At 38.3% G+C, this 14797-nt stretch overlaps 1 protein-coding gene across 1 annotated transcript; it reads left to right on the top strand.

Moving 5' to 3' along the window:
• Window positions 1-434: 434 nt before the first annotated feature.
• On the top strand, window positions 435-8785 carry LOC128472687 (oxalate decarboxylase OxdC-like). The gene is made up of 10 exons (XM_053454615.1): window positions 435-443; window positions 2546-2599; window positions 3494-3739; window positions 3892-4098; window positions 4363-4596; window positions 5104-5254; window positions 6172-6281; window positions 6741-6854; window positions 8237-8380; window positions 8780-8785. The coding sequence occupies exons 1-10, from the start codon at window positions 435-437 to the stop codon at window positions 8783-8785; spliced, it is 1275 nt and encodes a 424-aa protein (XP_053310590.1).
• The last annotated feature ends 6012 nt before the right edge of the window (window positions 8786-14797 follow it).

The following is a 14797-nucleotide window of genomic DNA, read 5'->3' as shown; positions in this document are numbered from 1 at the left end:
ATTCTTACGTTTCTGCTGCTCAGTTTTAATTGCCATTTGTGTTCTGAACGTTAGGATGAAGTAAAAAAGACTACAAAAGGGGTCTTGATTCCAGAAGGAGTTAGTCCAGAAGTTCTTGAAAACAAGAGGTTCCCAAATAATATTACAATCTAAAATTTATTTTGTTCTCACTCAGTTCTATTTGTTGTCATATCTCTAATTTACCAAACCTTGCATATATTTGCTCTTTAAAAAATAAATTTAAATGGATACTAAATTCTGAGACGCGGGCAGTTTGTTAAAAAAAAAAAATATATATATAATATAATAAATATATATTAGACATCCCTTTTTGTTTAGCAGAACATCTCTAAAACCAACAAATTAATTTTGATGCAACAAGAAGACATCGTCTGCGTTGATGAAAGCCTTTGAATTTATTGTTGAACTCAGCAATGTTCCAGGTGAGTCCACTTGAGAAGCATCTGGCTTTAATTGTCAGGACAATTATTGTTCTGGGTTAAATGAATAGCAACGTTTTAAACAAACAATCAGGTCTAGTGAAATTCTGAAAAATAACGTGAGATCATTCAGATCAGGCACATGTGTTAAACGGCTAGTTAACAACGTGGGGAGGATTCCTTAATGTATTTAAGGTGAATTGTAAAATATGACATTTCTATGCATTAGTCATTTTAATTCATCATTGAAAAGTATCCCAACGGTCCAGTTAAACAACTAACATAATATATGATTATAAAAACATAAATCGAACACTCTCTGTGTAGGACTGCGGTCAGGCTTGGACGCCGCACAACTGAGAAGCCCAAATGCCCAAGACATTCTTATCCCACTATTTTAACAGGGTAAGTACGTGGTGATCCATATTAAAAATTAACGAAATTAAATTACTTTATTGAAAGGTTGATGGATAACTGGAACAGCCACCAAGCCGAAGTAGTAAAGTTTAATACAGTATTTAAGGGAATTTAAAGATTGGCATATGGCTCCCGAATGCCCAAGATCTGATTAAGGTTTACAGAAGGAAAAATTGGCAGACTAGATGGATGAATGGGGCCATCAAATTCTATCATTCTATATATGTTTAGTAATATGACATGAGAGTACTTTTATGTTTCTCTTGGTTACAAACTTGCACTTTTTTTTTTTTTACATTGAAGCTTAATGGCATGTTATTGAGACATTTATGTTATAATAGCATAGCTAATATGCTTTTATTTAATAAATTATAATTTTTGAAATTCCAACAATTCAATTCAATAATTTTTTACTTTTGTTTTGAATATTTTTGTATTTTTTATATTTAAGTTTTGTAGTTGCAGTAGGTTGTAGTTTATTTTTTCATATAGCTTTTGATATTTGAATGGTAAAAAAAACCCCACGCGCCATATTGAAATGTAATGGTTATCACATTTTTTTATTCTATTTGCGAATTCCTTTTAAATTGGTTTCAGCTTCAAAAATTGGTTACAGCCGGTAACAGTCAGATAATTAGACGCATTTTATTGAATAGCTTCCAAAATAGTTAAATTGGTTCATAGGAAAGTAGGGCAGGACATGCCTCAAGGACAAACAGGTACATAGGGGTTAAGTTGTCCTAAAAGCATTGGAAACGTAAAACAATTTCACACAATATTTTTTTGATCATCAGTAAGTGCTGTTAAATATACCCGAGTTGGAAATATGGAAACATAGAATTTTACAGCAAATAAGAACCATTTGGACATTTTTTTCCAGCTGTAAAAACCTCAGGTTTTATTTGTCTTATTTATCTTATAGTTAGGATAACTTTATGGCTACTCTATATATGTTTAAATGACCTCACTCTATGAATCTTCTTCCACTTATCGACCACCATCTCTCTAGGTAACATTTATGTTGTTGTCCTCAGTGAGGAATGAGTTGATATTGAGGTTGATCGACTTTTAATAAAAGATGTTAGTAAATAGACCCGAATTGTTAATATTTTACTGTTTTAATTATTTGACTATATTCATTTTGTTAGATTAGGATTTGAGTGTTTAAAAAATATCCTAAATCACGTGTATCATGCCAGAACATGAATGATATTTATATTTATATGATATTTATTTGATCTGGAGTCTCTGGGTGAAGTGCTACTTCCCACAGTCTTTGAGTGAGGAAAATTTTTTTGGCCACCCTCCCACTCACCACTCACTTCCCCTCTTACTCCCGGCCCAATAAGCACCTGCAACGACTAGCTTGGGAGACCCTCGGTGGAGACCCCTGTTGATTAATTTTTAGCAAAGCGCTTTCCTTCCACTGATTGGCTGCTTCAAGCAGCCAATCAGTGGCACTGAACAATGGTAAGTACATTCTTTCAACTCTAAACAATGCATATAAAAATACCTTAAAAGTACTTTCAAATACATTGTTTGTTTATGGGGTTCCCGGGGTTTTAGTATTACGATACAATTCGCGGAGCATTTTATTGTAGAGAGACAAATTGATCAATAATAACAACCAATAAAATCACGGGGACTAAAGTAATAACTTTCCTTTTTATATTTTTTATATGTTCTAGGTTAGTCAGCAATGGCAACCAAACAACTGTGAACTTCAAGATGAAAGCAGTCATGTAAGTTATCATTAAACTTCAATGCCATGCTTTACCGGCTTATGCATACTTAAACATGAGTCATTTCGATCTATAATGGGTTCTTCTTTGGCTCGTATCCCCATTGCAATAAAAGGCTTAATTAGAAGCTAAATGAGTCACACACTTGAAAGTGTGGAATATTCCAAGTAGTGGTAATGATACTCAGAATGATTGTATATACAGTAGCAAACAAAAGTGTACAATGCGTTGTTAATAATAGAAAGGGTTGTTGAGCAGGCATGTTCAAGAAAAGTGTCTACATCCTTTACCAAGCATATAATAAACATAAAAAAGAACGCTGATTCTTTATAGTAAAAGAAGGGGGGCAGGTACTTTAAGAAAAAGTGGGCCCTTACGACAGCACCTCTCCTCATTCTTACAACAGCCTACGTCTTATGTCAGGAGAAGTAATTTTGCTTGGCCGCTGTTGGGTCTACTAAAGAGTCATGGGTCCTGAGCTTCAGCTCCATCAGCCCCTATGTTAATCCATCCATAGACTGTTCGTGGTAAAATAATCTTGTGTTCGTCCAAAACCATTTATATTGAAATATCAAAATGCATAAGCTATAACTTGTATTAATGAATAATAATGTAATGAGAAAGACTCTGTAGGATCCCCATCCCTTTTATTTGGTTAGGGATTGTTGCTGATATGACAGAGAAGAGAGATGAGATGGGTTTTATCTCCTACATCATCCCAACCGCTACCCCAGCTTTAATCCACAATTTTATGCCATTAGGGCAGAAGCTACGATTGCATCACCCTGATGTCATAATTAATTCTACACGTAACGACAACCCTAGGATTCGTTTATAAGGTATCGCAAATGACACAATGGAGCACAAAACCCATTATTTTTGTTTTTCTTCCAGGAAGAGAGATACTGGCAAGGATGTAAAACCTTTATCATTTGTCTCACGACCAGCACTATCATCACCGCCATAGGAATAGCCATAATTTCGGCTATTTTCATTGGACGTCTGCCACCAAAAGCTGTTAATTCAGAAACTCCAGCCCCCCAGCACCCGTACACTCCTACCACCCAACCACCCGCTGCAGAAATCGCTAAAAATGTAGATGTTACATTCCAGTATGTGATGCACCTCTGGAAATCTCAGGTACGGTATTTTATTTGGATTCATGGTAAATAACAGAAAATTAAATTAAATAACTGAGTATTGTATTTTATTCACAGACTTTGGCGCAAAGACGAGTAAATGGATATCATTTCCTAGTTTTACCATTTTGTTCTTGTTTGTTTTGTGCCCAGGTGGAGGAATTTGAAGGAGGAGACCTGCGATGTGCAAGATACAGAATGAAGGACAGTGATTACGCGAGTGAAGAAGCTAGACTGTTTGGTGCAAGCATTCACGAACACCAGTCACAAATATCTCTGTGTATCTTGCGTATAAAACGTGGGGGCTTGCGCGTTCCCCACTGGAACTTACAGGCAAACACTCATGGTTTTGTTTCCCAGGTAAAAGAAAAGTAACAGCATTCCAAATTACTACAATCAAAATGTAAGAAATCGGTCACATGAACTAAAAATATCAATATTCCTTTTAATGTTAATAAGTATGTGGCCATGTTCTAAAATTCCAAGAGTAGAACAGTATAAAAATTGCTTAGCTCTATGTATGTGTACAGGTATTTTTAAATGCATGTTTTAGGAAAAAAGATGAATTGAATACATTATATCAACAATTGTATTGTAATATTTTTTTTCTTCATGATTTTTAAGGGGACCGTATGGATAGGGGTAATGCATGAAAACGGAGAGCCAGCTATCACATACAATGTGACTTGTGGTCAGATCTTCTTCATACCCCGAAATAACCTTCACTGGATAAAGAACATTGGGGACGTGGAGTCGGTTATTGTGCTCTTTTTCTCTACACACAATGAGTTTTTCACGGCTGAAGTAGATCTCCTTTTTTCATCGACTCCTGAAGACATATTGACAAGAACGCTTAACGTAAGTGAACAAAACTCAAGCTTACAGTGATCAGATTTTAATAACTCCTTGTGACAGAACAGTCATACCTAAGAACACTTCTGATTTTACCTGGAGGCTGTAGAACGCAGAGCTGATTGTTGGCCCTCCAGGTCAGTGTGTTCAATGTCGTGGTTGGGGAAAGGTGTTTGGTCCCCAGTCCCATATAGCTTAGCCCTTCTTGCATGTGAAGCGCACCTAATGCGTAGAAAACAAGATTTTGTTTTTTAACGTAATTATGAGGACCAGATTTACATACAAAACCTAAAGACAGCCACCAACACCTTGAATAAAAGTTATAAAGTAGATTGAAGTTGGGCTTTACCCAACTGGGCTGGACAGTTATTGCCCCTCTTGACTAATCTTTAGCTGCCAAAAAGAACTTGGTAACAGACAGATAAAGGGACAGAGCATAAGACAGAAGGATCTATAGATAGATAGCTTTTAGGGATGCTTCCCTTTTTTTACATTTTATTTTGTTTTCTGCAGCCAAAAGCTGGAGTTGACTTTATCAGAGGTTTCAGGCATGAAAAACAAGGAAATATAATTAATCTTCCCCAAAACCTAACAGAGCCAGCGACACGCCGGTACCCACAATCAGAAAATAAGTTGGTCTGGAAGTATTTTTATGATCTTGAAGGTACGACTAAAATCCATACGCCATCTCCCTTTCTTCGTTTGTGATGCCTGTTTAAGAACATGTGACTTACACACCCTTTAATATAATGTATTCTGGAATTTTTATTACTTGTTTCTGTGTATAATTTGTGCATATTTGTTTTTCTCTGTTAATAGTTTCCCAAATGTTGCATTTTTTTTTAAAGACAGGAGCAATTGGGCTCCATTCACTAAGCGCAGAAACAATATTGTATTTCCTCACTGTATTGACCTCTTCCACTGCAGAAGGGTGTTCCATTTAGCTACCCACCTTCCTTACGTTACATCTAAAACTCCAGCCCTCTACTTTTAGACTATTTAGAATTTCATCAACGCCGGCTCCCATCACCTTTCCAATCCAGTAATTAATTATGGGGACTAAGCATCTCCAACCATTTCAACTGCTTTACACCGCCATAGGGAATGGAAAGAAGAATACGCTGAGAATATCCATCTGCGTTTGAATATTTTTTCCTCTGTTACTATATGCAATGCCGGGAAAGAGTAGAAAATGCTTGAAATCCTCCTTCCGGTAGCACACAAGCAACTTGGTATGTTAATCTTCCAACCCACCTGACAAATATTGGGACCGATTCCTTATATTTTTTACATTCTATGCTGGAATTGGAAACTTTAATAATTTATTGCACTTGTCAGTGCGCTCTATCATCAGGCAGCTTTAATGGGCAGATAGAGGGGATATGCCCCCAAAAAGGCAGGCAAAAGGGGTAAGTGTGGCCTCAAAAATAGTGCTTAGAAATGTAAGCAAATTATTTTTTTTGATTGGGCAGGCCACATAACTCATAGCGGTAGATAAAATAACATTGTAATTGTTTATAATTTAATTATTACACTTTTTATTAAAATGTGTGCAAGATCAATGTTGCTTTTCTTTTTCAGGTGCAAGAAAATTAGTCTACAATGGAGGTGAAATTACCTGGGCAGGTTTCTACAAAAACAATACTGGAAGAAAGGAAAGCGAAGTTGTATATGGAGAGTCTTTATCCTCGGTAAAATACTTTATTACTTTTAAATAGCTGTGCATCCAATACATGATATGTACACGAAAACAGATTCACCACCAATAGATGCGGTTGTACATACTATACAGTACATGTAGATCGCACAGGCAGTCCATATAGATACACATAAGAAGGGGGTAAAATTCCAACAAACAAAATCTCGTTAGAAAGAAACTACACCTGTCTGTAAGTATGGCAACCTGTTTACATTGCTAGTTCAAGAAGTCAGTCTGTGGTCGATCAGCAGCGTTTTCTTCTTTGTTTACCTGCAAAGAGCGGTGGCTCTTTGGGAATGGCGGGCTGGTGGTCCCAAACCCTCATGGGGTTTTCCCACCCCTCCCTACCTGTAAAAGGACCTCCTCAATACTCACTTAGGACACCTCAAATGTTGGGGTAGGTATTAACTGCCTTAAAAGAAGATACCAACATTTGCACATTTACTTTCAGCATCCAGATACTTTGAGCCTGGGGGTACTTAGACTGCGCCCCTTTGATCTGTGGCTACCACACTACCACTTGAATGCCCACGAGATGGGATACGTGCTCAGAGGCTGTGGAAAGGTAACACAAATGTAGCTATTTCCATCTATGATATAAATTATGTTTACATATTGAAAATGTAAGTATTGGGGTTCATTTGGATGTTTTCAATAAACCAGGGGTTCATGTGGGTTTTGCAGGAGACTGATACATTTCACTTTCCTGAGATCACTGTGTATGATGAAGAGACAACCTGAATCATCTTTACCACAGGGCAGAAGTCAGTTCTCCATATAAAAAAACCCAACATTGCTAGTATCATGTTTACCTGCATAGATCAGAGCTGCTCCTATCCAGCACTGAAGAGTGAAATAGATGTGAATGTAGGCGAAACGTTCAGACACTCGCACAATTCCAACCTTGTGCTCATCTCAAAATGATGTATCAAGTAACCAGGGCCGGCCGAAGACTTAACGCCGCCTGGGGCGAAGTTTAAAACGCCGCCCCCCCCGAACCCCCCCGCCGACGCCGGGGGGGGCGGCATTTTAAACTTCGCCGACGCCATTATCTACCCCCGCCCCCCCCGGTACTTACCTTTAAACAGTCCTGCGGCGAGTCTCCCTGCTCTGCCACGGTGCCGGCTTGTAATGCTGAGCGCCGGAAATTGACGTCACTTCCGGCGCTCTGCATTACAAGCCGGCACCGGGACCGAACAGGGAGACTCGCCGCAGAGGAGAGAGAGAGAGGGGCGCCGAGCGGGTAAGCGAAAACCACTCGGTGCCCCTCTCTCTCTCCTCCGCTTCAAAAAAAAAAACAAAAAAAAAGCGCTTGGGGCGGCAAAGTGCCGCCCCTTCTAAAGTGCCGCCTGGGGCAATTGCCCCAGTCTGCCCCATTATAGGGCCGGCCCTGCAAGTAACGGGTATATGCGGATAAGAGATTCCGTGGCACAGTACATTAGAATGGGAAAGTGCTTGTGAAATATTATGGATACTTTGCCCATAATAGAAAACTAGAGGCTCAGAAGTATTAAGTGGAACAGCCTTCCATCAGAAGCGGAAAAGGATTGGGATACGGCTATCCTGAATCTAAGACTAAAGTTTGAGTCTTTATGAGTAAACCATGAGCATAATGAATCTGTGGCTAGCAACGGTTTTTATATTTACCCATATTTTCCCAACTTGCCATAAGTATTATTTTGGTTGAGTTTGATTAAGTGGAATTTAGAGTTGTCCACATTGGATGGGTTAGGTTGAGTTGTCCCAAAAGACGATATAACAACAAGGTCTCCTATGATCTCCTTGGCATGTATTGACAATTCACCTATAAATTGGAACAGAAAATAAAAGGCAATGTGTGTGAAGATGACTTTGTGAGCACTAATATTGTCATATTAGTTACTAATATTGAGCATTGTCATATTATTATTTCTACATATTTCATAAGCAGATCTTTCTTTATACCAGGTGGGGTTAATCAATGAAGAAGCCGTTGAGCTTGATATTGGCATCGGAGACGTTGTGTATTTTCCCATAGGAACCCAGCATTACGTAAAAAACACATGTGAGGAAGACTTGATTTTAATTCGAGCCTTTAGCATCTCAGTTGAAGTAAGTGTATAAAGTTCTAGTTATAGCAAATAATAGACAATTAAATGTAGGCCAGCATTTAAGGTACTTTGTTAGTATTTTAAAATGCATTTATTAAAGCCAAACATGTCTCTTGCACCAAAAATAACCGGGGTAGCTTAAGGGGCAAATGCATATGGGGGATTCTGCGGATTGCAAGGGGGCACCACAAAAATATAAAGGCACCACTAAGCGTAAATGCATATGATGGCTGATATTTTCTTTTAAATAACCATGTAAGCTCTGCCTGCTTCCTCTCAATTGAAACAACAGATCGGTCATCAAAAACATATGATTGACTATAATCGGGCATTTCCAATGCATGTGGTTGTCAGAGAATATTTGACTTATATATCTTAATTTGTCTTAACTGGGTGAAAGAGATGAAGACGTGCAATTTATAAAGCTATCTGATTGCACTTCAGAATGGAATTCAGGTTGAATAATTTTAAATAATAAAAAATATGCCGGTATCTCTGGATACCTGCCATCCTAATCAAAACTCTCCGCTCAAAAGAATCAGAATATTAAAATTACAGAATAAAAAAAAAAATGTCTAGGTAAAATTTTATGTAGCGAAATGCAAGCAAGCAAACTGAAAGACGTCCTGATGTATCATGTGACGTGAAAATCATATGGGTTAATTATATAATAATTATTTTAAATTATTTTTTAAATTATTTACATTTGAATCACACAATTTTTATTTTATATTTTAGGTGAAAACTCTATTCATGAACTACTATGTTAAGAATGTGCCGGCAATGATATTTGCACAACTTTTTCATAAAAAGGAAAGTGATTTTGGACAAATTCCACAATGGAATTACAATATCACAACAGTCCTTTCTGATGATAACATTTGCAAAGTATCGCCTAACAAATCATTAGCTACAACTCCACCAACAACTTTAACATCAAGAATTACACGACCTAAAACACTACAAACCATTATCACAAAGAGATCCTTTACACCACAAACATTAGCAATACAAACTTCACCTACATTAGCATCAACTGGAATATCACCAACTACACCGGCACATAAAACAGAAACAACATCACAATCTACACTGGCTTTTACTACTAAAACAACATCCCCACCTATACTAACATCGTCAAATGAATTATCACCATCTACATCATCATTAATAGCACCATCTACACTGGCTTCAAAAACTGAATCAACAACTCAAACTGCACTAGCTTCTATGACTGAATCAACAATACAGTCTACACTAGCTTCTACAACCGAACCATCAACACCCTCTATACTGGCTTCAACACCACCATCTACATCAGCTTTAACAACTGAATCAATATCATCATCTACTCTAGCCTCTAAAACTGAATTAAAAAGATCTACTTTAGCCTCTACAACTTTATCAACAACACCTTCTTCAACAGCATCTACAACTGAATCAACAACACAATCTACACTGGCTACTACAACTGGGTTAACACCATCAGCACTAACCTCTACAACTGAATTAGGAACATCATCAACAATGGCTTCTACCAATGAATCAACAACACTATCTACACTGGTGTCTATAACTGAACTAACAACACCACCTACACTGGCTTCTACAACACAATCAACAACACCATCTACCTTAGCCTCTACAACTGAATCAATAACATTGTCTACTGTAGCCTCTACAGCTGAATTAACAACACCCTTTACACTAGCCTCTACAACTGAAGCAACAACACAATCTACTCTAGCCTCTACAACTGAAACACCATCTTCACCAGTCTCTACAACTGCATTAATAACATCATCTATGCTAGCTTCCACAGCTGAATTAACAGCGCCATCTACACTGGCTTCTACAAATGAATCAATAATACCATCTACACTGGCTACTACATCCGAATCCACAGCACCATCTACCCCAGCCTCAACAACTGAATCAACAACACTGTTCACTGTAGACTCCACAGCTGAATTAACAACACCATTTACAGTAGCCTCTACAACTGAATCAACAACACAACCTAAACTATCCTCTACATCTGGATCAACAACCCCATCTACATTAGCCTCTACATCTGGATCAACAACCCCATCTACATTAGCCTCTACAACTGAATCAACAACACAATATACACAGACCCCTTTAACTGAATCAACACCATCTACACAAGCCTCTGAATCAACACCTACTCTAGCCTCCACGGCTGAATTAACAATAGCACCTACTCTAACATCTACAACAGAATCAAGAACATCATCCACATTAACACCTACAACTGAATCAACACCATCTACACTAACTTCTAAAACTGAATCAACAACAACATCCACATTAGCATCTACAACTGAATCAACACCATCTACACTAACTTCTAAAACTGAATCAACATCATCTTCACTGGCCTCTACAACTGAATTAATAACATCAACTACAACGCCATCTACATTAGCTTCCACAACTAAATTAACAACACCATCTACACTGGCTTCTACAGCTGAATCAACAACCCCATCTACATTAGCCTCTACAGCTGAATTAACAATATCACCTACTCTAACATTTACAACTGAACCAAGAACATCATCCGCATTAGCATCTATAACTGGGTCAACAACACCATCAACACTGGCTACTACAACTGAATCACCAGTTACACCAGCCTCTGCAACTGAAGTAACAACACCATCCACATTACTTTCTACAAGCGAATCAACAGCACAATCTATACTGGCTACTACAACTGAATCAACACCATTTACACTAGCCTCTACAACTGAACTAATAACATCAACACTGACTTCTAGTAATGAATCAAAAACACAGTCTACACTGGCTACTATAACTGAATTAACAAAACTATCTACGCTAGCTTCTACAATTGAGTCAACAACACAAACGACATTAACATCTACAGCTGAATCAACACCATCCACATTTGCCTTTACAACTGAATCAGCAACACTACCTACTCTTGTCTTTACTTCTGAAATAACACCATCTACACTGGCTTCGACAACTGAATCAACAAGACCATCAGATGTAGCCTCTACAACTGAATCAACAGTACCCGCTACGCTACTCTCTCCATCTGAATCAACAACACAATCTACACTAGCTTCTACAACTGAATCAACAACACGACCCACATTAACTACAACAGAATTAACACCATCCACATTAGCCTCTGCAACAGCATCTGCACTAAACTCGATAATTGAATTAACAATACAATCGGCACCGACTTTTACATCTGAATCAACACCACCGCCTACACTGGCTGCGGCAACTGAGCCAATACCACTATCAACACTAGCCTCCACATCTAAATCAACAACACCATATATACCCAGGTATACAACTGACGAAACAACACAATCTACACTAGCTTCTACAACTGAATCAACAACACGACCTACATTAACATCTACAACAGAATTAACACCATCCACATTAGCCTCTGCAACAGCATCTGCACTAAACTCGATAATTGAATTAACAATACAATCGGCACCGACTTTTACATCTGAATCAACACCACCGCCTACACTGGCTGCGGCAACTGAGCCAATACCACTATCTACACTAGCATCCACATCTAAATCAATAACACCATCTATACCAAGGTGTACAACTGACGAAACAACACAATCTACACTATCTTCTACAACTGAATCAACAACACGACCTACATTAACATCTACAACAGAATTAACACCATCCACATTAGCCTCTGCAACAGCATCTGCACTAAACTCGATAATTGAATTAACAATACAATCGGCACCGACTTTTACATCTGAATCAACACCACCGCCTACACTGGCTGCGGCAACTGAGCCAATACCACTGTCTACACTAGCCTCCACATCTAAATCAACAACACCATATATACCCAGGTATACAACTGACGAAACAACACAATCTACACTATCTTCTACAACTGAATCAACAACACGACCTACATTAACATCTACAACAGAATTAACACCATCCACATTAGCCTCTGCAACAGCATCTGCACTAAACTCGATAATTGAATTAACAATACAATCGGCACCGACTTTTACATCTGAATCAACACCACCGCCTACACTGGCTGCGGCAACTGAGCCAATACCACTGTCTACACTAGCCTCCACATCTAAAGCAACAACACCATATATACCCAGGTATACAACTGACGAAACAACACAATCTACACTAGCTTCTACAACTGAATTGACAACACCATCTACATTAACTTCTATCCCGGAATCAACAACATCATCTACAGTAGCGTCTACAACTGAATCAATGACACCATCTGCACCAAGGTCTACAACTGAAATAGTAACATCTACAACCAAAACAAGATCACAATCTACACTAACTTCTGCAACTGAATCAGCAACACCATCTACTCTAGCCCCTACAACTGAATTAACAAAATTGTCTACACTGGCTTCTACAACTGAAACACCATCTACACTAGCCTGTGCATCTAAATCAACAACACCATCTACATCTGAATCAGCAGCACTATCTACACTAGTGTCTACAATTGAATCAATAACAACATCCACACCAAGTTCTGCAACTGAAACAACAAACCAATTTACACTAGCCTCTACATCTGAATCAACAACACCATCTACACTGGCTGTGGCAACTAGGCCGATACCACTATCTACACTAGCCTACACATCTAAATCAATAACACCATCTATACCAAGGTATACAACTGAAAACTCAACACAATCTACACTAGCTTCTACAATTGAATTAACAACACCATCTACATTAACCTCTATTCTGGAATCAACAACACCATCTACAACTGAATCAATGACTCCATCTACCCTTACCTCTACATCTGAATCAACACCATCTATATTGGCTTCTACAACTGAATCAACAACACTGTCTGCATTAACCTCTGCAACTGTATCAACAACGCCATCTACACTAGCCTCTGCAATTGAATTAGTAACACCATCTGCACCACGGTCTACACTAGCAACATCTACAACGAAAACAGCAACAAAATCTACACTAACTTCTACAACTGAATCAACAACACCATCTATATTAGCCTCTACATCTGAATCAACAACACCATCTGCATTAGCCTCTACGACTGAGTCAGCAACAACATCTCTACTAAGGTCTACAACTGAATCAGCAACACCATCTACACTAGCCTCTACAACTGAATTAACAACATTGTCTACATTAGCAACCACATCTATAGTACCTTCTTCAACTGAATCTATCACACAATCAACACTACCTTCAAGAACTGAATCAACAACCCCATCTACACTGGATTCTACAACTGAATCAACAACACTGTGTGCATTAACCTCTGCAACAGTATCAACAACCTCATCTACACTAGCATCTACAACTGAATCAATATCATCTACACCAAGTTCCACAATATTTACAATAGAAGCATATACAACTGAAACAACAACACAATCTATACTAGCTTCTACAACTGAATCAACAACCCCATCTACACTGGCTTCTACAACTGAATCAACAACACTGTCTGCATTAACCTCTGCAACTGTATCAACAATGCCATCTATACTAGCTTCTACAACTGAATCAACACCATCTATAGCAAATTCTACTACTGAATCTCTCACACAATCAATACTACCTTCTACAACTGAATCAACAACCCCATTTACACTGGCTTTTACAACTGAAACAACACCATCTACAACTGAAACAACAAAACATTCTACACTAGCTTCTAGAACTGAATCAATAACACCATCTACACTAGCCTCTACATCTGAATCAACACCATCTATATTGGCTTCTACAACTGAATCAACACTGTGTGCACTAGCCTCTGCAATTGAATTAGTAACACCATCTGCACCACGGTCTACAATAGCAACATCTACAACACCATCTACATTGGCTTCTACAACTGAATCAACAACAGCTACGCTGGCTTCTGAAACTGAATCAACAACACCATCTACACCACCCTCTATTTCAGAATCAACAGGACCATCAATACTAACTTCCACAACGGAATCTACAACACCATCTAGATTAACCTCTATGACTAAATCAACACCATCATCCACCCTGGATTCTACAACTGAATCAACAGCACCATCTACACTTTCTTCTACAACTAAATCAACAATATCATCTATAGTGACTTCTACAACTGAATATATGACACAATCAACACCACCTTCTACAACTGAATCATTAACGCAATCTACACTGTTTTTCACAGCTGAATCAACACTATCTACACTAACCTCAATGAGTGAATTAACACAATCTACACTGGCTTCTTCAACTAAATCAACACCACCATTTACGCTGGCTTCTACAACTGAATCAACACCACCATCTACCTTGGCTTCTACAACAGCACCATCAACACAAGTCCCAACAACCAAAC

The sequence above is a fragment of the Spea bombifrons genome, chromosome 1, assembly GCF_027358695.1.
Source record: "Spea bombifrons isolate aSpeBom1 chromosome 1, aSpeBom1.2.pri, whole genome shotgun sequence".
Taxonomy (NCBI): Eukaryota; Metazoa; Chordata; class Amphibia; order Anura; family Pelobatidae; genus Spea; species Spea bombifrons.
This window is presented reverse-complemented; position numbering and strand designations above follow the sequence as displayed.

What these genes read in the sequence shown, in the direction of transcription:
- LOC128472687 (XM_053454615.1), top strand. An exon ending in CTCATGGTTTTGTTTCCCAG is followed by an intron (nt 4,099 to 4,362) that starts GTAAAAGAAAAG and finishes ATGATTTTTAAG; the next exon opens with GGGACCGTATGGATAGGGGT. An exon ending in GTATTTTTATGATCTTGAAG is followed by an intron (nt 5,255 to 6,171) that starts GTACGACTAAAA and finishes TTTCTTTTTCAG; the next exon opens with GTGCAAGAAAATTAGTCTAC.